General features: G+C 44.2%; 1 protein-coding gene across 3 annotated transcripts in view; it reads right to left on the minus strand.

Annotated features, from left to right (window-relative positions):
* Nucleotides 1-25,963, minus strand: part of LOC120059190 (ankyrin repeat and SAM domain-containing protein 1A-like) — a 107,706-nt gene that overhangs the window by 53,981 nt on the left and 27,762 nt on the right. For all 3 annotated transcript variants that reach the window (XM_039008050.1, XM_039008051.1, XM_039008049.1), the window contains exons 2-12: nucleotides 18,542-18,622; nucleotides 18,206-18,362; nucleotides 17,075-17,140; nucleotides 6,834-7,130; nucleotides 5,803-5,878; nucleotides 5,548-5,649; nucleotides 5,320-5,406; nucleotides 4,988-5,157; nucleotides 1,661-1,723; nucleotides 1,158-1,284; nucleotides 143-189 (exon numbers count right to left, since the gene is read on the minus strand). In XM_039008050.1, the coding sequence (XP_038863978.1) occupies nucleotides 143-189; nucleotides 1,158-1,284; nucleotides 1,661-1,723; nucleotides 4,988-5,157; nucleotides 5,320-5,406; nucleotides 5,548-5,649; nucleotides 5,803-5,878; nucleotides 6,834-7,130; nucleotides 17,075-17,140; nucleotides 18,206-18,362; nucleotides 18,542-18,622 (1,273 nt within the window). The remainder of the gene's footprint in view (nucleotides 1-142; nucleotides 190-1,157; nucleotides 1,285-1,660; nucleotides 1,724-4,987; nucleotides 5,158-5,319; nucleotides 5,407-5,547; nucleotides 5,650-5,802; nucleotides 5,879-6,833; nucleotides 7,131-17,074; nucleotides 17,141-18,205; nucleotides 18,363-18,541; nucleotides 18,623-25,963) is intronic.

The raw sequence follows: 25,963 nt of genomic DNA on the forward strand, positions 1-25,963 counted from the left end.
CTAGTGGTAAATAACATCTTATTCATCACACAGCGTTCCAGAGCACAGATGAGTCAGATGACAGGCAGCATGGCAGCCATGGTGGGATGAGGGGAGAGATGGAGGGATGAGAGGAGGAAAGGAGAGGAGATGCAGGTCATACCTGAGGTAGGAGACTGTTGGAAGACTGTTTGACTGTAGCGTTCCCATCTGGGGAGACAGGATAGACAGCAGTTAGTTAGGTCATCATGAGTAAGGTAGTACAATTATCATATTTCATTTCTATTCAATTTATTCAATCTCAAGACTGCCAGGGATGATATTATGCAAAGTGAATTGGAAAGGGAAGTATAATAAAGCTCATGTTTTATGCACATGGTATTGTGGGTAGTATTGGAGACAATGGCCAGACAGACACTCAGACAGACACTTAAAACAGAAAGAAGAGCAGACAATTAAGCAGCCAGCAAAGACTTCCTCAAACATCTTAACAACATAACGGAGGAACGCAAGTCAAGGACTGGACATCTAGTCATTCATCAAAATAAAAGGGGAAGTGATTACATCAGCAATCAGACTCTCCACATTAATTTCTATGACACTGTATAGTGACACACAATTCATTTATTAGGAATGTGACAGAACAGAAAGCCTGGGGTACAGTTTAAAAACATTCATATCAACAAACAGGGACTCCAATGTGCTGTTAATTAAATCCCATTTAATCCAATGAAACGCACTGTCAATCAAAAGCCAAAGCTAAGGAATGAGTCCTCTCCTATGACCATCCTGAGTAGGATACCACACATTAGGATATTCCAAGCTCTCTCCTACTGATGCTGTTGAGGTTAAACCTTAGCTGTATTTGGGTAAAGGGTTACAACCAGACAGAGTGGAAGCAGGATGGGTTTAGGGAGCGGTTGGAAAACTGACCCCTTCTCCATTCCATCCCTGGTGTAATGCTGCTAGGAATGAGGGGTCACACTTTGCAAAGCACCAGGGAGGGGGCATGTGGGTGGAGTGGGGGAGAGGTTGCAAGTGCTCCTTATTCTTCAGGCTGAGGGAGCAGTGTTTTATCACACATCATTTTCCATCAATTAGCAATCATGAAGGGATTTGAATATCATCCTTAATCCAAATCACTTTCTACACCCCTTGTCCTCCCTGTAAGTGTGTACCTTTCTGGGATGGGGGGTCCAGTGCGGACTGGGGGACTTTGGTCTGGGCAGACAGCAGCAGTTCATACGTGTGATCCTCCTCCTCTGTCTCCCCCCTCTCATCGATGCTGCTGTTAGTGAATAGGGCCTGTGAGGGAGAGATGGGAGACAGGGTCAGCACAGTACAGAACACCCATACCACCTCTGTTAGGCTTGTGTAGCATTCATCTCAGACTGTCCTGTGACGCTGAGGACTCCTACAGTGAGAAGTTACTCCACAGTGCCCTCTCATGGTTGTACTAGATCTTACGGTTATCCACACAGTCCTTAGCTCGTTCCTTACACACAAAACTAGCAGGAACTAATTGATTGCTTTGGCCAAAAGTAATGGAAAGGAAAGGGAAAGGGGGATACCTAGTCAGTTGCACAACTGAATGCCTTCAACCGAATGAGTCTTCCGCATTTAACCCAACCATTACAACATGGTCCTTCAAAACAGAGCTTTAATGACCATAGATTCTGACCTCTGAGCTAAGCTCCTCTACATGGCCTGGGGCAGGTTGGGATTGGTGAGCCAGCCGGTCTTTCTGTAATTGACAAACAGAGAACGAAATCACTGACTGTGCTCAGACATTAGCTTGACACATATCTTGAAGTACTGTAGAAGGTCGGTTGAACTGGAGCCTTGAATTCAAACATAGATTTTTGCTTTAACACTAGAAAAGCTGAGAGCGTGTCATGTGGATGCAAAACTAAGGTACTTTTCTAATTATACATTTTATTCATGTCCTCCCCCCGCCCACGTCCTTGACTTTTCCTAAATAAGTCTATATAACACACTGTAATTATTTTCATCTTGATATCAAAAGCAGAATTTGTTTTATAAGCCGTTTTAAGAGGACATGTTGTTTTTTTCTAGCTACCCTCGTTCACTGGCAGTCAGCCTGCGCAGCTGATAATGGCCCGTCAAAACTACACTCACCGGCCAGTTTATTGGGTACAACCATCTAGTACTGGGTCGGACACCCCTTTGCCTCCACGCAGCCGTGATGGCATCACGTAGTTGCTGCAGATTGGACGGAGGTACATTCAAGCTGTGAACAGCCCGTTCCATCTCGTCCTAAAGAGGCTCTAGTGGGTTGAGGTCTGGGCTCTGCATTGGCCACTCAAGTAAACTGAACTCGCTGTCATGTTCCAGGTTATGTTTTTCCACTCCTCAATTGTCCAGTGTTGGTGATCACATGCCCACCGGAGCCGCTTCTTCTTGATTTTAGCTGATAGGAGTGGAACCCGGTGTGGTCGTCTTCTGCAATAACCCATCCGTGACAAGGACCTACGAGATGTGCGTTCTAAGATACTGTTCTGCACACCACTGTTCTACTGCACAGCTATTTGTCTGTTTGTGGTCAGCCTGTTAGCTTGCACCATTCTTGCCATTCTCCTTGGACTTCTCCCATCAACAAGCTGTTTTCACCCACAGGACTGCCGCTGGCTGTTTGTTTTTTTGTTTGTCAAGGCCGTTTCTGAGATACTGGATCAGGCACGGCTGGACTCGACGATCATACCACGCTCAAAGTCACGTACCTGGCAACGACTATCATACCACGCTCAAAGTCACGTACCTGGCAACGACGATCATACCACGCTCAAAGTCACGTACCTGGCAACGACTATCATACCACGCTCAAAGTCACGTACCTGGCAACGACTATCATACCACGCTCAAAGTCACGTACCTGGCAACGACGATCATACCACGCTCAAAGTCACGTACCTGGCAACGACTATCATACCACGCTCAAAGTCACGTACCTGGCAACGACGATCATACCACGCTCAAAGTCACGTACCTGGCAACGACTATCATACCACGCTCAAAGTCACGTACCTGGCAACGACTATCATACCACGCTCAAAGTCACGTACCTGGCAACGACTATCATACCACGCTCAAAGTCACGTACCTGGCAATGACTATCATACCACGCTCAGTCACGTACCTGGCAACGACTATCATACCACGCTCAAAGTCACGTACCTGGCAACGACGATCATACCACGCTCAAAGTCACGTACCTGGCAACGACGATCATACCACGCTCAAAGTCACGTACCTGGCAACGACTATCATACCACGCTCAAAGTCACGTACCTGGCAACGACTATCATACCACGCTCAAAGTCACGTACCTGGCAACGACTATCATACCACGCTCAAAGTCACGTACCTGGCAATGACTATCATACCACGCTCAAAGTCACGTACCTGGCAACGACTATCATACCACGCTCAAAGTCACGTACCTGGCAACGACTATCATACCACGCTCAAAGTCACGTACCTGGCAACGACTATCATACCACGCTCAAAGTCACGTACCTGGACTCGACGATCATACCACGCTCAAAGTCACGTACCTTGACTCGACTATCATACCACGTTCAAAGTGAAGTACCTGGCAATGACTATCATACCACGCTCAAAGTCACGTACCTGGCAACGACGATCATACCACGCTCAAAGTCACGTACCTGGACTTGACGATCATACCACGCTAAAAATCACGTACCTGGCAACGACTATCATACCACGCTCAAAGTCGCTTAGGTCACTCGTTTTTCCCATTCAAATGTTCAATCGAACAGTAACTGAATGCTTCGATGCCTGTCTGTCTAATTTATATAGCAAGCCACGGCCATGTTATTCACTGTCTGTAGGAGCGATCCATTTTTGTGAATGGGGTGGTGTACCTAATACACTGGCCGGTGAGTGTATATCGAAACTAATTTCACACATATAACTAGCTTAAGAGTTAGCTTAAGACAAGATTACATTGACAATAGTCTGATGGGTGAGAATAGTATCAATATATGAAGAATCTGATGAACGGGGCAGGGAAACGGAGTGCCAAAAAGTTACTTTTTCAAACTTCTACAAGGTCACAAGCAGGTAAGACGTTTTGATGTCTAGCAGATTCTGCAGTTTCCAAATCACTCTTAGAAATGAACCCTTGAGCTCTATTATTTCAAATTATAAATGGGGTAGTTTGACTCCTGGTTGCTGATTGGTGGAAAGCTGTGTTATGCAAAATGACTTCGTTTACTGTTCTAATTACGTTGGAAACAATTTATAACAGCAATACGGCACCTCAGGGGGTTGTGGTACATGGCCAATATACCACGGATAAGGGCTGCATCCAGGCACTCCGCGTTGCACTCTGCCTAAGAACAGCCATTAGCCGTGTTATATTGGCCATATACCACACCCCCTCGAGCATTTTTGGCAGAATGATGGCGATTCCATAAACTCCCTACATGCACTCGCAACATTCAAAGCACAGTAATATATTTAAACTCAAAATATGCCATTCTGTTATTTTAAAATGCATTTTCTTAGCTTCATAATGTTCCTTAACAAATGAATAATCTTTCAGATTTTTTTTATTTAATGGATTTTAACACTTGAATTGTGGTGTTTTAGTGGTTTTCATTTGTACATATAGCCTAAAGTTACATAAACTAATGGAAATGCTACTGTGTACTTTGAAATACATTTTCTTTCGTAGTGTAATGTTACCTAAGACTTTCATAAACACAACCAAATTATTATATGAAATGTATTTATTAGACTGTTAGAATGTTGACGTGAAAAAAGACTCATTGTCTGAGGCTTTTCTAGTGTTAAAGAGATATGCTGTCATAATTTCTAAATCCAGTCTACTCAACAACAATTAAATGCAGAGAACTATTGCCCTCTAGTGGAGATAAAATATTTTAGATGCCCAGCCACGCAAACCTCCTGAGTCACATGTTGTGTGTTTCTGTGGTGGAAGGCAGAGTTCCAGACCAACCTTTCCGGCTTCACTGTCAGGCCGTCCAGAGTCCCTGTCGGAGGACTTCCCACTGGCCAGGCTGTCTAGAGAGTGACAGGAGGTGGCCTCAAACAGAGCCTCATACGGGCTCTCTTCCTCAGGCCCCGGGGCCAGCCCCGAGAGCAGTGCACTCACCACCTCCATCTCACCTACAACACACACATTTTAACACACATATTGATACTCATACAAATACAGGTAGCAATGCACAGCATCACACAGGTAGAGAGCCTTGGCTGGTGGTTACGTGTTAACACCATATCCTCTAAGGGCTCACTTAACTTTAGGTTTTCTGTATAGATACGACATACCTTTTTTCCTCGGACTAGGGCTCTCATTAGGTGGAGGGAGAGGGGGAGGAGGCAAATCCAAAACAGGGGGATTTCCTGACATATGACCTGCAGAGAAATAAGGAAGAAAAGGTCATTCAAATCATTTCATTAGTCAGAAAAAACATTTTGGGAAATCAGTTTGTGGTTAAGGTAAGGTCATCTTTCTTTATAATCCCATAGGGAACCATTTATGTCTGTATTTCTTACCCAGAATTAGAGCTGCTATCTGCCGGCTCGTCTGAGAGGGCATCTCTCTGACAGTGTCCAGCGCAGTCAGGCCCTTGTTGTCCACCATGTTGACATTAACCCCTGGAGCAGGACAGGGAAGAGACACAGAGGACAGAGCAGGGGATTAGGGGAGGAGAGAGAAACGAGCAGGGGGTTATATCTGCATTATTCAGTGGGTAGAAACGTGATGTATCTTATAAGCATGTTGACTAAATGGAGGCGTCAGTGTCTGACCTTCCCTCAGAAGTTTCTGCACCACGTCAGTTTTCCCAAAGAGAGCCGCTTCATGGAGGGCACTGCCCTTCTCCGTCTGGAGAGACAACAAACAGACCATAATCAAAACAATGCTGTGGCTGAGCAATAACAAGACATGACAGAGTAGACTCCAGGGCAGCAACATACAGAACAGCAGAGGTCAGATATCTAACCCTCCCTGCTGAGAGGAACAGGTGAAGACCTGCTATCTAGACCGCCACAAAGCTTTGATTCTGATTCCTCTCATCTTGGTCAGCTAGGGCATACTGCTTAAAGCTAAACCAGCAGGATACTTCCTGAACACACAGGACAGGTTTGATCAGCGTGAAATAGAAGTTTGGCTTTGGTTATTTATCCCCTGCCGGCCACCACCCCTGTGTGTTTTGCTATGGAGAATTATTTGGTTGAGGAATCAAAGTAGATTATTTTCCAGCTCGCAGCGCCATGCTAATGGAAACTGCAGGAAGCAAGACCTGAAGGATTCTTGGTGGCCCAGACCTGCTACAGAGCAGAGATGAGGGAAGTGGAGGTAGGACACGACTGATGGATGGCACAGTCTGGTAAAGGAAGAGGAGAGGGCCAAAAGCCCCCTTAAACAGTCAAATATTGATGGGAAACTCTGTTACGGAGGAATGTAAATGCATTTTTATGCTGGATCATGTTGTGTTGATGTATATTTTAATTATGTAATGTATTGATTGTTGCTGCCTTCTTGGCCAGGTCTCCCTTGAAAAAGAGACTCTGGGTCTCAATGGGCCTTTCCTGGTTAAATAAAGGTTAAATAAAATAAAATACTGGTTCTTTAGTCTAAATAAAGAGCTCAAGAGGTTTGAGTCAAGAGCCTATGAGTTTGTAGGCCTAAATGCTGCAATGGTGTGTACACAACATAACATTATGGACACATTCAGTCTCTATATATCCACATAACTACGCCCTCACAACAACACATTGAACCTGATCATTGAACAGGCAGGAGAGACAACAGACCCAGTGTTCTCCTCAGTCCTCACCTCATAGTTGATGTCCATGCCAGCATCCAGCAGCACCTCTACCACGGCCAGGTGTCCGTTACGTGAGGCCAGGTGCAGCGGCGTGTGTTTCTTGGTGTTGCAGCTGAGCAGGTTGGGGTGGGCGGTGAGCAGCAGCTTGACCACCTCTAGCCGGCCGTAGAGCGCCGCCAGGTCCAGCGGCGTCTCAAACTTGTTGTTCCTCATGGTGGGGTCGGTCAGCTCCTCCAGCAGCAGACGCACCACCTGGGTGTGGCCATACTGGGCGGCACAGTGGAGAGGGGTCTCGTTGTCATTGTTCTGTTGGAGGGGGGAGGAAGGGGGACCAGAAAGGAAAGGTGGAGGGATGGGAGGCAGGGGGTGAGCATCCACATAGAGGAAGTAGAGAAAGAGGTGGGGGGTGGATATTGGGAAGAAGGGAGGAAAGAAGGAAGGGAGCATTAAGTGAGTCATGGTCCAGCTTCCAGAAAGCAGTGATTGAGGACTCATGATTGTGTCACGTAGGTTGAGCCAATCAGTGCTTAGCAACCACCATATTAGCCAATATGTCTAAAGGTCACTGAAGAGCACCACTCAGGATGACGAGGCCCAAGGAAAGCGCTGGCTAGCTGAGAGAAAGGGATGCTGGGAGAATGCTGGGGGGTGGGGACTGAAGTCATGACTGGGAACAGTCCCTGTTGAGTAGAACTGTCTAACACCTGCTTCTTATAGGGCATGGCCTGCTGTAAATGTGACGAAAGGACAATCTGTTGACATTTAGTAAAGGCCACCATATTTAGGAAAGACACTTCTGTGATGACAATATGTAATGTGTTGCTTGGTTGTTTAAGTAACTGCTTCGTGCAGACAGAGATAGGGGTGACAGCCAGTGTGAGAGACTTGAGTGGTGTGGTGACAGACAAGTGTAGTGAGTGTGATCAATGCAGTGCTTCACATGCAGGGGATGCATTCGTTACCAGGTTGACCCAGCAAGATAGTGCTAGAGGGACACGGCTCATACGTCAATACAATCTATGGTCCTGAGAGCAGAACAGCGGCTGAGGAACTGGCTTGTCTAGTAACAGAGATGATGGCAATCCTGAGGTCAAAGTTCTGACTGCACAGGGATACAGCCTAAGAGTGAAATGGATGGAATATATATAAATTTTTTAAATAGAGATTCTCCAAGCGCAGAGAGCAGGGATCAAAACTATATGTTCACTAGAACAACATTAAATCAATAGCATTACAAACACAGCTTTTACACTCAAAAAGCACCCACAACACAAGCAATAATGTTGATGCTGAGTGAGTTGCAGCATATTCTGTAGCCAAATGTAATCTCTATATCATATGGAGAGAATATCAGAATACTTTGGGAGAGGATCAGACATATGTTCACATTGTAACATAATCACAAACGTCATATCTAGCCTATGTCAGCAGCATATTCAGTAAAGTGGACCTGTGTTCAAATCTCCATTCCTTACTTTTTATTACCAAGTACTACCACCAGCAGCCAGAAGAGGGCGTACAATACAGCCTGATACATCAGCGGAGACAAAATAATGGTCTTAATAACCAATGCATATCCAACTCAGAACAATTTATATGTAATGACACTATATTTTCTCTCACATTCATCACAAAGGCAATTTGATGCGAGGTCATATTCCTAGAAGGGCAGACTGGGAACACTAGCTAACACACAGGACATTCCAGTGTCAACTCAAGTGGCTGACAACACTAGCAGTATGCTGTGAGCAACATACAGGTTTGACAGTTTGTAAACACAGTACAAACCTAAAGGTAATGAATGAATAACTGTCGTAAGAGACCAACCATATCCTCCCCCAAGGCTAGCCACTCTGTGCCAGTCAACAACAATTGTGTACCCGGGTGTGGCAACAATGCCAGTCTGCAACATGCTCTGAGTGCCAGTCATGCCACAGACACCTAGGAGCAGCCGACAGCTGGCAGGAGAATACCCACACACTGTGTGCTAGGTTGGGTTGCTCCCTGGAGGAGGAGGTGCCAGCTGAGTCTTTATTCTGTCATCAGAGGCAGGATCATGGAGATAGGGGGTAGGGGGAGGTTACAGGGCACCCAGGACAAGTGTTGGCCCCTCCCCTCTGACTAACACAAAGATCAGTAGGTAACTACTCCTGTATTGTTCAAGGTACTGAGAGAGAGAGAGAGAGACAGGTCTTACTACACTGGCAAAAACAGGTTACAGCTTGAGCTGAAAGAAAGGAGGAGAAATAAAAAATTACAATCCGAGGGAATACCAAACAACACCTGCCTTTCTGGAAAGACGGCTGAGAGAGAGGCCGGCTGAGAGAGAGGCCGGCTGAGAGTGGCTTGGTCTGACCCTGTGTGAGCTGCACTCAACAAACACAAAGACCATGGAGCAGAAGAACACTATAAAACAAAAAGCCTCTGTTAGGGAAATAAACCACAAGCCTGCTAGGGTTTTGTCAGTTAAGGTTTGGGATTTGACTAATTGTTCCTTCCTGCTTATCCTCTGTGTTTTTGGTCTAAATTAAGGTTTGGATCTTTGTTTCTCTCTCCCCGTTTGCTGCAGGAGCATGGCACGACCACACACAAAGGAGCATGGCGTCTCGCATCTGTGACGCACCATCAACTGTTTTGTCATCACAAGCGTTTTAATAGATTCAACTCTCAACTGTTAGATGCAGGCTACTTCAGAGGAACATGTTTTATAGCCTTGGGTATACAGGTTTACTTGCACAACCTGGAAAAATCTGCAATAACAATATCCAAATAGAAACCAGCTTCAACCTCTATGTGTGCTGGCTAACTGCTCGGATTATGGCCGATTGAATTCTACCTGCAAAAACCAAGACTTCCTCAAGATTTACGGCAAAAAGAGAGACAGATTTGCCATATCATGAACACATGATCAGTGTCTAGTTTTAAGACACCAAAAACCACATCATCACCAATGAAGTCTGAGACTCCAGAGGATCCCCTCCTCTCTGTCTCAGTGGTGTGGCCAGTGTGGTTCGTTCCGTGGCTTTGAGTCTGACAACATCTGATCATATTAGCCACGGCTGGCCTCTCCGGGCAGCAGCCGAGCAAAGCGTAGGGTGAGCAGCATGAATCAGACCTTCCCTGTGACGCCTCCTTCACTCCACACTAGCCTACTGCACAGGGGTCCACGTGAGCCTGCAAACCAACAGCTGTTCAAATGCTAACATAAGAAAGTAGATGGCCACACATACACTCCTGTCCTGGTCATCCACATTGCGGAGTTGACTGATGGCAGCTACAATCAAGAGAAGGATTAGTACACTATGATGTAATCCAGGATAGTACACAGTATGAAGTCTGTGTGAATGACAGTGGTAGATTGCACAATAGGCGGCAGGTAGCCTAGTGGTTAGAGCGTTCGACTAGTAACCGAAAGGTAGCAAGATCGAATCCTCGAGTTGACAAGGTAAAAATCTGTCGTTCTGCCCCTGAACAAGGCAGTTTTAAATTAACCCACTGTTCCTAGGCAGTCATTGAAAATAAGAATTTGTTCTTAACTGACTTGCCTAGTTAAAAAAATATATAATAATAATAAAAAATAAAAAATTGCATGATAAATGGGCTTTCATCTTAATCTAGACTCCAGTGCGTGTCAAACACACTCAGATTAAAGTGCTTTTTCTCGAGGAACATTGGAGATTAGGCCTAACTTCTGCACTGTTGTGATGCCAATCACACTCACATTAGAATGTTCCAATTCCAGAAGAGAAGAAACGTGCTGCAGTCCGACTATGTACTGTAGGGCTACTGGCTGAGATGCTAACGAGGAGAGACTAGTGACCTCTGGCATGTAATGTGCTCGCTGGGCTGGCGGAGCAAAGAATAGGAGGGGTTATGTCATGCTCTGCACTCTGGTTAAGGGGGGTGGGGCGAGGGACGGAGGGGCAAGCAGCTGTTGTGGCCACAGGGTTGCCCAAACGCTGCACGCGACTACTCGTAGTATGCACACATATTTGTAAATCCCTGTTTCTCACATGTCCACACAGAGGCAAGCTCATCTCAAATGCCTGGAAACTGAAGACAGCAGATTGGGTAGCCAGGCAAACCAAACTCCTTGATTCGGCCAACAGCTACGCCACGCCCACGGACGTTAGTTTCTTCACCAGAGCCAGAATTCAAGTGGGTAAAGCAGCGTTTTGAAAATTCGTCATTGGCTTTGCTACTTTGATTTGTTAGAGATGATCCAATCGCTGATGACTTTGTTTTATACAACACCCTTCATTTTGACATCACCACAAACGACTTCAACGATGGTAGTCTCAGACTGAAGTATGTGTCGATCAGTTTAAATCATCAGGCAGGTAGATAGTAGCTTTTTCCAGCATCTCTCTATTCTCCTCCACTGGCCACACGCAACAACTCAATCTACAGCAGAAAATCAGGCATATGCTGGATGTGATTATTGGCCGCCTTTCCTTCTGGTTCTCTGCTGCCAATGACTGGGACGAATTGCAAAAATCACCAAAGCTGGAGTCTTACATCTCCCTCTCTAACTTTAAGCATCAGCTGTCAAAGCAGCTTACCAATCACTGTACACAGCCCATCTGTAAATAGCACACCCAACTACCTCATCCCCATATTGTTACTTATCCTCTTGCTCTTTCGCAGCCCAGTATCTTTACTTGCACATCATCATTTGCACATCTATCACTCCAGTGTTAATGCTAAATTGTAATTATTTCGCCTCCATGGCCTATTTATTGCCTTACCTCCCTACTCTTCTACACTTGCACACACTGTACATAGATTTTCTATTGTGTTATTGACTGTACATTTATTTATGTGTAACTCTGTGTTGTTGTTTTGTCACACTGCTTTGCTTTATCTTGGCCATGTCGCAGTTGTAAATGAGAACGTGTTCTCAACAGGCCTACCTGGTTAAATAAAGGTGAAATAAAAATAAATATACAGTGGGGCAAAAAAGTATTTAGTCAGCCACCAATTGTGCAAGTTCTCCCACTTAAAAAGATGAGAGAGGCCTGTAATTTTCATCATAGGTACACTCCAACTATGACAGACAAAATGAGAAAAAAAAATCTAGAAAATCACATTGTAGGATTTTTAATGAATTTATTTGCAAATTATGGTGGAAAATAAGTATTTGGTCAATAACAAAAGTTTCTCAATACTTTGTTATATACCCTTTGTTGGCAATGACAGAGGTCAAATGTTTTCTGTAAGTCTTCACAAGGTTTTCACACACCGTTGCTGGTATTTTGGCCCATTCCTCCATGCAGATCTCCTCTAGAGCAGTGATGTTTTGGGGCTGTTGCTGGGCAACACGGACTTTCAACTCCCTCCAAAGATTTTCTATGGGGTTGAGATCTGGAGACTGGCTAGGCCACTCCAGGACCTTGAAATGCTTCTTACGAAGCCACTCCTTCGTTGCCCGGGCGGTGTGTTTGGGATCATTGTCATGCTGAAAGACCCAGCCACGTTTCATCTTCAATGCCCTTGCTGATGGAAGGAGGTTTTCACTCAAAATCTCACGATACATGGCCCCATTCATTCTTTCCTTTACACGGATCAGTCGTCCTGGTCCCTTTGCAGAAAAACAGCCCCAAAGCATGATGTTTCCACCCCCATGCTTCACAGTAGGTGTGGTGTTCTTTGGATGCAACTCAGCATTCTTTGTCCTCCAAACACGACGAGTTGAGTTTTTACCAAAAAGTTCTATTTTGGTTTCATCTGACCATATGACATTCTCCCAATCTTCTTCTGGATCATCCAAATGCTCTCTAGCAAACTTCAGACGGGCCTGGACATGTACTGGCTTAAGCAGGGGGACACGTCTGGCACTGCAGGATTTGAGTCCCTGGCGGCGTAGTGTGTTACTGATGGAAGGCTTTGTTACTTTGGTCCCAGCTCTCTGCAGGTCATTCACTAGGTCCCCCCCGTGTGGTTCTGGGATTTTTGCTCACCGTTCTTGTGATCATTTTGACCCCACGGGGTGAGATCTTGCGTGGAGCCCCAGATCGAGGGAGATTATCAGTGGTCTTATATGTCTTCCATTTCCTAATAATTGCTCCCACAGTTGATTTCTTCAAACCAAGCTGCTTACCTATTGCAGATTCAGTCTTCCCAGCCTGGTGCAGGTCTACAATTTTGTTTCTGGTGTCCTTTGACAGCTCTTTGGTCTTGGCCATAGTGGAGTTTGGAGTGTGACTGTTTGAGGTTGTGGACAGGTGTCTTTTATAGTGATAACAAGTTCAAACATGTGCCATTAATACAGGTAACGAGTGGAGGACAGAGGAGCCTCTTAAAGAAGAAGTTACAGGTCTGTGAGAGCCAGAAATCTTGCTTGTTTGTAGGTGACCAAATACTTATTTTCCACCATAATTTACAAATAAATTCATTAAAAATTCTACAATGTGATTTTCTGGATTTTTTTTCTCATTTTGTCTGTCATAGTTGAAGTGTACCTATGATGAAAATTACAGGCCTCTCTCATATTTTTAAGTGGGAGAACTTGCACAATTGGTGGCTGACTAAATACTTTTTTGCCCCACTGTATATCCTTCCCTCTTCAGACAAGCTGGCCCTTCCGATTAGAAGGCAAAATCATATTTTTTTTAAAAGGCACATTGTATTGTCATTTAATACTAGCTCTCATACCCGGTGTGAATCGCAGCCTAACTGAAATTTCACACTGTTCCCTTTTTAGGTTCTCTGGTGTTATTTTCAGGGCACTGTCAGCCTACTGCAAGCAGTGTGTACAGTATGTATCATCATGCTGGTTGCATGACTGTGTCTGTGTTCATATTTACTGCAGTCAGTCAACCATCTGAAGGTACAGTACATTTTGTTAGGCAGGTGACCTATATTGGAGACAGAGGACTGTTAGACTTGCAGCTTTGACATATTTCAAGAGCAGTACCGCATGTTCCTCGAAAATACCACTATCAGACACCAGGCTTTTCGATGGAAGACATTGTTTTTAAAATAGGAGACGGGAAATAACAATAAGCAGAGAAATGATGACTAAGTGTTATATTTTATTTGTATATTACAATCAAGCTTCCATGATAAATCGCTTTTCCTTCCAAATCAAATGTTATCAAATCAATTGGGGCACTATCAGAATGTTATCAAATCAATTGGGGCACTATCAGAATGTTATCAAATCAATTGGGGCACTATCGGAATGTTATCAAATCAATTGGGGCACTATCGGAATGTTATCAAATCAATTGGGGCACTATCGGAATGTTATCAAATCAATTGGGGCACTATCGGAATGTTATCAAATCAATTGGGGCACTATCAGAATGTTATCAAATCAATTGGGGCACTATCAGAATGTTATCAAATCAATTGGGGCACTATCAGAATGTTATCAAATCAATTAGGGCACTATCAGAATGTTATCAAATCAATTGGGGCACTATCAGAATGTTATCAAATCAATTGGGGCACTATCGGAATATCATCAAGTGGCAGGCCCATTGGAGATGGTAACACTGGGAGAGCGTTGCAGCAACGCTTAATAAACATTACAGCTAGGCAGCACTAAAGCCAGGAGGACAGAGAGAGAGGGGCTGTTTGAGCTGTGTCCAGGCTGAGCTAAGGTGCTTCCCTGAGGGGGAGAGCCTGCACTTAAAGCCCCCTCCTCCTCCATAAACCCATGCCCACAACCACCCCTCCCATTTCTAGCTAGCTAACTCCATGGCACACACCCCTATCTTCTCTCCTGCTGCGTGTTCCACTGGGTCAGTCATTGCTGCTGCAAGACCAATCAGCCGTGACACCGTTACCATGACAACATCCCACCTCTCCCTTGCTCTCTTCCACAGTGGTGCAGACTCAAAAGCAGAAAAACAGAGCGAGGGAGAAACACACACACACTGAGCAGAGAGCACACTCTGCCTGACATTGATACAAAGAGGCTGGTACACAGAAAAGCACCCTCTCCTTGGAAGACATTTCTCTGGTTGTTACAACAACACTGAGATGTTAGGAACCCAAAGGCTCTTTTGGGGGACCCAAAGAGAGATCCACAGTCACATGATGCCATCACCATCACTGCCAGAGCATCCATCCAGCCTGCATCCATCCATGTTTCTGATTTGTTCATAACAGCTTATCCATTATTTAGGTCTGCTGTGGCCAGGTATTGGACCCCATACTGCTGTATTCCAGAAGCAACAGAGAAGCTAACCCCCACAGATGACAACTGGTCAGTCTGTCAACTAAACTACATCCTAAACGTTTGCATTAAGAGGAGCAATAATTATACAGCACTAGAGGACATGTAAGATGATTCAGTGTTTGGTAAACACATGCTGCATGTCGCTTTAAGGCAACCAAAGCTAAGAGGCTTAAGTTAGCACTGAGGAAATGTGACACCATTTTAAAAATAGTTTGATTTCCAGATGCTTTCCTCAAAACACAAGCTTTGAACTCTCAACACTCCAGTGATGGTGTTAGCCTCAATTTGATGTGAAGGTAACGTTGCCTCTGTCAGTAAGCTAGATGAAGTGTTAACGGTGAAGTTCAATAATTGAAAATCTCCGGGGGAAAGACTCTGACTTGAGCTTGACTGTCTAAGCGTGAATGATGCTTCTACACATACAGTAGGACGTAATGACCCTAGACAAACATGAGCACATACACGTCTAGAACAAGGTAAAATGTAGAGAGAAACACCAAGGAAAACACACAGGTCAGAAATGACTGACACGTAACACCTATGTCACTGAAATCACATCCATTCTATGTTGTGGTTCTGTCCCCAAGGGACTAATTGTCCCCCACGATAAAATCGGGGAGGGGACTGTGGATTGGTCTCCGTCCATCTGTTCATACGTTAGTCACACGCGATCTCTCAGACAGCAATGGCCCCATTTTTACGAAACTTGGGTGAATAATGTGTCTTGCCATAGAGCAGTGTACTGTTGGGGGTACTGGGGGACCAGGGTTGGGAAACACTGCCATAGAGCAGTGTACTGTTGGGGGTACTGGGGGACCAGGGTTGGGAAACACTGCCATAGAGCAGTGTACTGTTGGGGGTACTGGGGGACCAGGGTTGGGAAACACTGCCATAGAGATCCAGCATTTACAAAATGACACTGATTGGCCCAAGGCGGGAGCTATAGTAATTAAGTGAAATGTGTCACACCAGAGAGGAAGAGGTGAAGCGAGAGGGATAACTGGGCCCAAAATCTGTCTTCTCCAACAGGTGGCGGTTTTTAAAAAATTATTTTTTGCTCACCAAGCCATTTTTGTATGGAGGTCAATGAGTGTCAAATTTGGTTAACAAAAAATGTAATGGCTTGTTTGCTACGTGTGGCTAATTTAATCGAATAGAAGTTTCACAGTGCTTAGGTTGTTACAAGTGTACGGATATAAGTAGGACACGTGACATCCCGACAACTTTGAGAAAAAATACTTTATATCAGAGTTATGCCTGTTGTTCACAAGCATATCTGCCCTCTCATTGGCTAGAATGGTCCCACCTGATCTTGCCTCCTCCAGACTGCCTTCTAGTCTGAGTAACAATATCTTTAGGTAACATTCCACTCCTTGCCACACCTTGTCATTGCCAAAGACTTGACATGGAGTACACGGAGTGGATTAGTTAAAGAGACTGGTACCCAGGCTAAATGCCATTTTTTAAGAATATCTTTTTAATTGTTACAGCAGCCACTTCAATCTGGTCAATATAATGGATAATCTGTGGTCACACACAATCTCAATTGGCCCAACAGGGGGCTGCATCATTCGTGGAGAAGACATGTTTACTGTTGCCTTATTCATATTTACAACTAATGAGAGAGGACGGTCCTAAAGAGACATACATCAGAGTCCTTCAACATCACGTGACTGTATAAACAGGAAAACTGACTATGGAACACAACAGCAGTAGTACTAATAACATTGCAAATCCACCTTTCCAATTCTTCTCAGTTACCAGGTGAAAGTATCTAGAACGAACCCCAAGAAATGTACCCAGAAAAGGTCAAAGCAAGTCCCCTTATCTCTACAACAGACTGCCAGTGCAAGCTAAGCAAGCATCAAACCCAAGCATCAAAACTATGCATCAAACCCAAGCACCAAAACCATGCATCAAACCCAAGCATCAAAACCATGCATGGCGAAGAAAGTGTGTGCAACTAGTTGTGTGAGATACAATGGAAGCAGGGAGGAGAATAAGAGGGCAGCAGCCTTCTGAGCAGCTGTCTGTCTGTCTGGCTGGCTGGGTGGGTACACACCTTGGCATTAATATGCAGGTCAAAGGGCCCACAGCGTTTCAACTCTTTGTGCTCTACAGAGGAGCTCTAGGAGGGAAGAAAAATGAAGCAATATGGTTTTTCACTCACACACAGGCAATGCATGACAGTCAGTTGCAAGGCTGAGTCAAAATAAATTAACAGAAATATGAACAAAGTTGAGTTAATGAACAAACAGATGTCATGAACAGGCATAGAGATGGCTGAGAGAAATGACACAAAATGACCTGGCAATTGGATCAGAGGATTATTCCAATAACATGACTCCAGTGACAGTCTAATAAACTCAAATGTCTCTGGAGTACTACTGGTAAGTACTACAGTGATGTCGTACTTTATCAATAGGATCTTGGCTCTATGGCTATGATTGAATTTGTTCAATTGCCTCATAATGGGTCATTTCTGCCAAAATGGTAAAGATACTAAACACGAGATCACAGACAGGACAGGGTAAATACTGAAGGTGCTGCTGGTGGTTGCGCAGTGGACAGTCTCTACACACCATGCCTGGACTTAACACATTACATATCAAACAGAACAATCCATTAGTTCAAACATGACACATTCACTTGGCTGGTGTCAAGTCACTTCAAGACAAATATTAGTGCAGTCAAACTCATGATGCAATGCAGTTAATGTGTATGTCTTGCACTGAAAGAACAAGCCCTGTCCTACTTTTATTTGTATTCAAAAATATATATATATATTCTCAAAACCGGCAAATGGTATTTGCAAACCACAGACAGAGCGAGATGAGGAACACGACCCACAGTGTATCCAGTTAAAAATACATTCTATGGAAATGAGCATAGTGAGGTCAACATTGTAAATGAATGATGAGTTGTATAGGATAGATGTCAATCTTTAATACTGCATGTGACAGGAACTGGGTGTAACACTAAAAAGTTCACCGACTCTAGTTAACAGGGGAAATAGTGAAGGGTTATAGGGTGTTAACTGCACCCGACCTGTTCCTTCCTTCACACTGTTACACAGATCAAATCAAAAACCACTGCTGCTGTGAGCAGAGGAAGACAGATTCCTGGAGGTGTAAGGGGAACAGATGGAGTGAGAAGAAAAAGGGAGCCACACTTAGCAGGGGGGAAGTCAGACCTGCTCGTTGAGTTTGGGGTGTGAGGGGCCTTGGTGAATGAGCAGCCTGACGATCCGCTGGTCCCCCTTCCATGCGGCCAGGTGCAGGGGGTAGCAGCCCTTATTGTCAGCGATGTTGGTCAAGGCCTCGTTACGTAACAGTGACTCCACAACTTCACTGTGGAATGGACAGGCAGACACTGTCAGAAGAGTTGAACATTATGTAGGCTGTTGACAGTGTACTATATCAATATTAACCACACAAAAAAGGTATTTCCCACTAGCTGACCTCAGGCACACATTTGTCAGTTAATCTAAACTCCCATGACAACAGAGCAGAGCTCGCTCTAGATCTACCTGTGTCCGTTTAGGGCTGCATGGTGTAGAGGAGTGTATCCAGTGCTGTCCACACAGTTCACATTAGGACCCCTCCAGATACTGTGGGGGGAGAGAGAGAGGGAATATTATATCATATAACAGTATAATGTAGCTGAGGGAAGAGCCTAAAGCTAGCGTGAGCAGAGAGACAAGTTCAGTAGGCAAACGTTGTGACATGTTGCCGATCAAAACGTCAGGTCCTAGCCCCTCAGTGTCATTGGCAGTCATGCTGCACTATAAGTTGTGTACCATGGTTTACAGCCTAGCCCAGCCCAGGTTCACAGCCCAGCCCAGGCCAGCTCACACCCAGGTGAGAGGCGTTCCCTGAGGAATTGAATCACAGCACTGAGTGAGAGGGAAAGGAATGAGGAAGCATGGGCCAAGCCAGCAGCACCAGGCAGCAGAGGACGGATGGGGTTGGTATGTACACACACCCGCACTAAGACACAGCAGGAGGGCAGTAAAGTTGGTGTCACCAGGGGTACACTTAGTGATTTGGAGGCCCAGGGCAGAAGCCAGTCTTTGCCCCCCCATGTATATTTAACAAAATCATGGCAACTGAACGTAGAGCTGTTTGGAGCTCTTTTAGGTGAACTAAGCAGAATGAAAAGGCTAACTGAAGAGACTTGAAATGCCCTTCACAAGTAAAGGCTTTTTACATCACCACATAGAACAGGGGTGGGCAATAATTATGGCCGCACAGATTTGTTTTCTGACCGATTTGTTTGTCAACAGCAGTTTGCGAGCCAGATTTTTTAAATAACAAAAACAGGCCTATAGGCTATAGGTCCAGTATAATCTCTACATACAGTAGGCCTACCTTCTAACTGGTTTTAGTTAGTTGGGATGCACTGATGTGGAAATTCTGGGCCAATGACTACAGTTGAAGTCGGAAGTTTACATACACCTTAGACAAATACATTTAAACTCAGTTTTTCACAATTCCTGATATTTAATCCTAGTAAAAATTCCCTGTTTTAGGTCAGTTAGGATCACCATTTTATTTTAAGAATGTGAAATGTCAGAATAATAGTAGAGAATTATTTCTTTCAGCTTTTTTTCTTTCATCACATTCCCAGTTGGTCAGAAGTTTACATACACTCAATTAGTATTTGGTAGGATTGCCTTTAAATTGTTTTAACTTGGGTCAAATGTTTCGGGTAGCCTTCCACAAGCTTCCCACAATAAGTTGGGTGAATTTTGGCCCCTTCCTCCTGACAGAGCTGGTGCATATGAGTCAGGTTTGTTGGCCTCCTTCCTCATACACACTTTTTCAGTTCTGCCCACAAACTTTCTATAGGATTGAGGTATGGGCTTTGTGATGGCCACTCCAATACCTTGACTTTGTTGTCCTTAAGCCATTTTGCCACAACTTTGGAAGTATGATTGGGGTTATTGTCCATTTGGAAGACCCATTTGCAACCAAGCTTTAACTTCCTGACTGATGTCTTGAGATGTTGCTTCAATATATCCACATAATTGTTCTCCCTCATGATGCCATCTATTTTTGTGAAGTGCATCAGTCCCTCCTGCAGCAAAGCACCCCCCACAACATGATGCTGCCACCCCCGTGCTTCACGGTTGGGATGGTGTTCTTCGGCTTGCAAGCCTCCCCCTTTTTCCTCCAAACATAACAATGGTCATTATGACCAAACAATTATATTTTTGTTTCATCAGACCAGAGGACATTTCTCCAAATAGTACGATCTTTGTCCCCATGTGCAGTTGGAAACCGTAGTTTGGCTTTATTATGGCGGTTTTGGAGCAGTGGCTTCTTCCTTGCTGAGCAGCCTTTCAGGTTATGTCGATATAGGACTTGTTTTACTGTGGATACAGATACTTTTGTACCTTTTTCCTTCAGCATCTTCACAAGGTCCTTTGCTGTTGTTCTGGGACTGATTTGCACTTTTCGCACCAAAGTACGTTCATCTCTAGGAGACAGAACGCGTCTCCTTCCTGAGATGTATGATGGCTGTGCGGTCCCATGGTGTTTATAATTGCGTACTATCATTTGTACAGATGAACATGGTACCTTCAGGTGTTTGGAAATTGCTCCCAAGGATGATCCAGACTTGTGTAGGTCTACAATTTCTTTCTGAGGTCTTGGCTGATTTCTTTTGATTTTCCCATGATGTCAGGCAGAGGCACTGCGTTTGAAGGTAGGCCTTGAAATACATCCACAGGTACACCTCCAATTGACTCAGAAGCTTCTAAAGCTGTTTAAAGAAACAGTCAACTTAGTGTATGTAAACTTCTGACCCACTGGAATTGTTATACAGTGAATTATAAGTGAAATAATCTGTCTGTAAACAATTGTTGGAAAAATTACTTGTGTCATGCACAAAGTAGATGTCCTAACCGACTTGCCAAAACTATAGTTTGTTAACAAGAAAATTGTGGAGTGGTTGAAAAAAAGAGTTTTAATGACTCCAACCTAAGTCCAACCTAACCAACTTTGGCTTTCCTGGATATAGCCACTATATTGGGATCACTGCATCGAATGGGTATGGATACAGCTTTAGAACAAAGTTCTACAGTATTAGTAAAAAAATGATCGATACATGTGGATGATCTTGTTATGGGGGAGTCAATATTCAGGTCCCCAAGAAAGTAGACCTCTCTGTTTACATCACATACACTATCAAGCATTTCACACATATCATTTAGATACTGACTGTTCGTACTTGGTGGCCTATAGCAACACCCCAAAAGAAAAGGCTGTAGATGTGCCAAGTGAACCTGCAACCACAACACTTCATTAACACTTGACAGAGAAGATTTTAAGCATTACAGGGATATGTCTCTAAATATATACAGCAACACCTCCCCCATAAGCATGTCTGTCTCTTCTATATGTAACTGAGGTGAAATGGCTAGCTAGTTAGCGGGGTGCGTGCTAATAGTGTTTCAATCAGTGACATCACTCGCTCTGAGACCTTGAAGTAGTTGTTTCCCTTGCTCTGCAAGGGCCGCGGCTTTTGTGGAGCGATGCTTCATGGGAGGCAGTTGTTGATGTGTGCAGAGAGTCCCTGGTTCGAGCCCAGGTAGGGGCGAGGAGAGGGACGCAAGCTAAACTGTTACATATAGGATGTTGTTTTCCTTATATTGCTACTACTGTATCATCAAATTAATTATCTAAGTGAGTTTCGGAAATGGCTAATATATGAATGTTATCTGATGTGAGCAAGTTATTGCTTATTTCTAAGGCTAGATATATTAATATGGGCTATTTTCAGCCCTTTCCTGGGTAGCTTATCAGAGATAGACATAATAGTGAAAAGTGTGTGCACGCGCTGCGGGATTGAAGCTACGAACACTGTAGAAAATAGTAAAAATAAAGAAAACCCTGGAATAAGTAGGTGTGTCCAAATATTTGACTGGTACTGTATGTTTTATTTAAATAAAACCACACATGGGCCAAAATCGGCCCGTGAGCCTCGAGTTGGGAAACCCTGCCCTATAGGGTTATGCGTGTGAATGCTTGGGAACAGATTTCCAAATTAAAATCACTTGGAACTGATTTCCTGGTGTTTTTAACAGTCTTTTATGTCCAACAATGAAAATGCAAAAAAATGTAATGTTTTATTTATTTTTGCTCAGAAAACTTGCAGGGCCAAATAAAACCACCGGCGGCCAAATTCAGTCCCTGGGCCGCGAGTTGGGGAACTCTGCCTTATAGGGTCCAAAGAGTCTGGACAACACTGCTCTTTATCATAATATAAACCTCTCTGTTCAGGGATGTCCATAATTACGAAAAGTAACAGTATCCAAAATGTGTGAAAAAGCACCTCATTTCGGTATGCGCATAATTATAGTGTTCGGGGGTCGCATTGAACCAGCATCTGGGTAGAGGAGGAGACAATGAATATGACGAGTCTCCTCTCTAACCCAGTTAACTACCATTCATTTTCCCATTACACACCTTTTCAAGCGTAATAATGTCAAAATATGTTTAATTATTCACCAAATATGGAGTTTTGCTGGGCAACTATTGTTTACTGCCATGCCGCCCTTTATGCTCTTCCAAAAAAAAGACCTTTTTTTTCTTTTCTTTTTTTACAATTGAAAAATGGTATTGTCTGGAAATAATCTATGTATTGTTTTTGAGAAAGTGCACATGCGCCAAATCCACCCCTGTGCATTCATTTAATTATCAACCCCTCACTTCATTCTATCCTCCACTGCTTGAATTGAAGGGTCTGGACTGGAGGATATATATAGGCCTAGATCTCTCATACACTTAAGGCTGAACTCAGCTGTCAGCTGTGATGGTTTGTTTCTTTTAATCAGCAGATAGAAAGAGAGAAATGGAGAGAGGGAGTAATTAAACAGGCAAAGGAAGCCTGGGCGCTGGGAGGATAGCATGCCATGCCAGCAGCAGGTCTACAGTAACAATGGGATCTGACTGCACACTGAGCGCTTCCTAAATAAATAATTTGAAAAGAAAATCCAGCCTAGCACTGGAAAAACAAAGGTCTGAGAGAGAGGAGAGATGGGATGGATCTCGTGAAGATAAATGAAAAGGAGATGAGAGCACTGAAATGGAACCAAGAGAGGGATTCTACCAACAGTGGGGAGTATGATGCTGCTGCTGCACCATGCAACCATGTAATCTATCTATGATAAAACCCCTGGAATGTGCCAGATTAAAAGATGAACATTGTTGTTCACGTGACGTAACATTAATCCATATCATCAACGCTGAAAACAAAAAAGAAACTGAAGACAGGCACGCAATACACACACTTACATGCTGACATGTTCAATCTCAGAAAGGTCTAATGGCTGGGGTGATGATAGTGACAACATGATGACATCACCATGGCCATTGGAGAGGGGGGCACAAGGCAGTAAGAGGACACAGGCAACAGAATGCTCCCTTCATCCCTGCACAGCTCCACAGGAGCATCGCTCTGATGAGAACCCTCTTGTTTTGTAATGGCCGCTTTTGCCCCCTAAAATAAATCTCCCATAATAGCTCTGAGAGCAGCCTGCAATTACCCAGTCGGAGCAGTCCCGTTAAATAAGTGTCTGCATTCTAGCATTCAGAACAATACAGGCCAAGGCTCTTCAGGCCAAAGAAGAGATGCTGGAAAATTCATCCTTCCCTATATAGTGTCACATACACTGAGTGTACAAAACATTAGGAACACCTTCCTAATATTGAGTTGCACCATCTTTTTCTCTCATAACAGCCTCAATTCGTTGAGGCATGGACTCTACAAGGTGTCAAAAGTGTTTCACAGGGATGCTGGCCCATGTTGACTCCAATGCTTCCCACATTTGTGTCAAGTCGGTTGGATGTCTTTTGGGTGGTGGACCCTCTCTTTCTAAAATTATCCGCCACCATTGTTGCAACCCCTATTACTAGTCTGTTCAACCTGTCTTAAGTATCGTCCGAGATTCCTAAAGATTGGAAAGCTGCCGCGGTCATCCCCCTCTTCAAAGGGGGTGACACTCTAGACACAAACTGTTACAGACCTATATCCATCCTGCCTTGCCTTTCCAAAGTCTTCGAAAGCCAAGTTAACAAACAGATCACTGACCTGAATCCCACCGTACCTTCTCCACTGTGCAATTCGGTTTCAGAGCTGGTCACGGGTGCACCTCAGCCACGCTCAAGGTACTAAAACAATAACATAACCACCATCAACAAAAAGCAGTACTGTGCAGGCATCTTCATCGACCAAGGCTTTCGACTCTGTCAATCACCGCATTCTTATCGTCAGACACAACAGCCTTGGTTTCTCAAATGACTGCCTCGCCTGGTTCACCAACTACTTCTCAGAGTTCAGTGTGTCAAATCAGAAGGCATGCTGTCCGGACCTCTGGCAGTCTCTATGGGGGTACCACAGGGTTCAATTCTCGGGCCGACTCTTTTCTCTGTATATATATATATCAATGATGTCGCTCTTGCTGCTGGTGATTCTCTGATCCACCTCTACGCAGACGACACCATTCTGTATACATCTGGCCCTTCTTTGGACACTGTTAACAAACCTCCAAACGAGCTTCAATGCTATACAACACTCCTTCTGTGGCCTCCAACTGCTCTTAAACGCTAGTAAAACTAAATGCGTCCTCTTTAACCTATCGCTGCCCGCACCCTCCCGCCCAACTAGCATCACTACTCTGGACGGTTCTGACTTAGAATATGTAGACTACTACAAATACATAGGTGTCTGGCTAGACTGTAAACTCTCCTTCCAGACTCATATTAAGCATATCCCAATCCAAAATTAAATCTAGAAATGTCTTCCTATTTCGCAACAAAGCCAAACATACCCTCGTAAAACAAACTATCCTACCGATCCTCGACTTCGGCGATGTCATTTACAAAATAGCCTCCAACACTCTACTCAGCAAATTGGATGCAGTCTATCACAGTGCCACCCGTTTTGTCACCAAAGCCCCATATATTACCCACCACTGCGACCTGTATGCTTTCGTCGGCTGGCCCTAGCTACATATTCGTCGCCAGACCCACTGGCTCCAGGTCATCGATAAGTCTTCGCTAGGTAAAGCGCTGCCTTATCTCAGCTCATTGGTCACCATAACACCCACCCGTAGCACGTGCTCCAGCAGGTATATCTCACTGGTCATCCCCAAAGCCAACACCTGCTTTGGCCGCCTTTCCTTCCAGTTCTCTGCTGCCAATGACGGGAACGAATTGCAAAAAAATAAATAATAATAACATATTTTTTTAAATCGCTGAAGTTGGAGACATATCGCCCTCACTAACTTTATCGCCCTCACTAGCTGCTCAGCTATCTGAGCAGCTCACCGATCACTGCAGCTGTACACAGCACATCTATAAAATAGCCCATCCAAATACCTACCTCACCCCCATATTGTTTTTAATAATTTTTTTTGCTATTTTGCACACCAGTATTTCTACTTGCACAACATCATCTGCACATCTATCACTCCAGTGTTAATTTGCTAAATTGTAATTACTTTGCTACTATGGCCTATTTATTGCCTTACCTCCTTACTCCATTTGCACACTGTACATAGATTTGTCTATTGTTATTGACTGTATGTTTGTTTATTCCATGTGTAACTCTGTGTTGTTGATTTTTGTCGCACTGCTTTGCTTTATCTTGGCCAGTTCGCAGTTGTAAATGAGAACTTGTTCTCAACTGGCCTACCTGGTTAAATAAAGGTCAAATTAAAAAAAATATATATAAATCATGATACACACGGGAAACTGTTGAGCGTGAAAAACCCAGCAGCGTTGCAGTTCTTGACACACTCAAACCGGAGCGCCTGGCACCTACTGCCATACCTCTTTCAAAGGCACTTGAATCTTTTGTCTTGCCCAATCACCAGCTGAATGGCACAGAGAATCCATGTCTCAATTGACTCAAGGACTAAAAATCCTTTAACCAGTCTCCTCCG

The sequence above is a fragment of the Salvelinus namaycush genome, chromosome 14 (assembly GCF_016432855.1).
Source record: "Salvelinus namaycush isolate Seneca chromosome 14, SaNama_1.0, whole genome shotgun sequence".
Classification (NCBI taxonomy): Eukaryota; Metazoa; Chordata; class Actinopteri; order Salmoniformes; family Salmonidae; genus Salvelinus; species Salvelinus namaycush.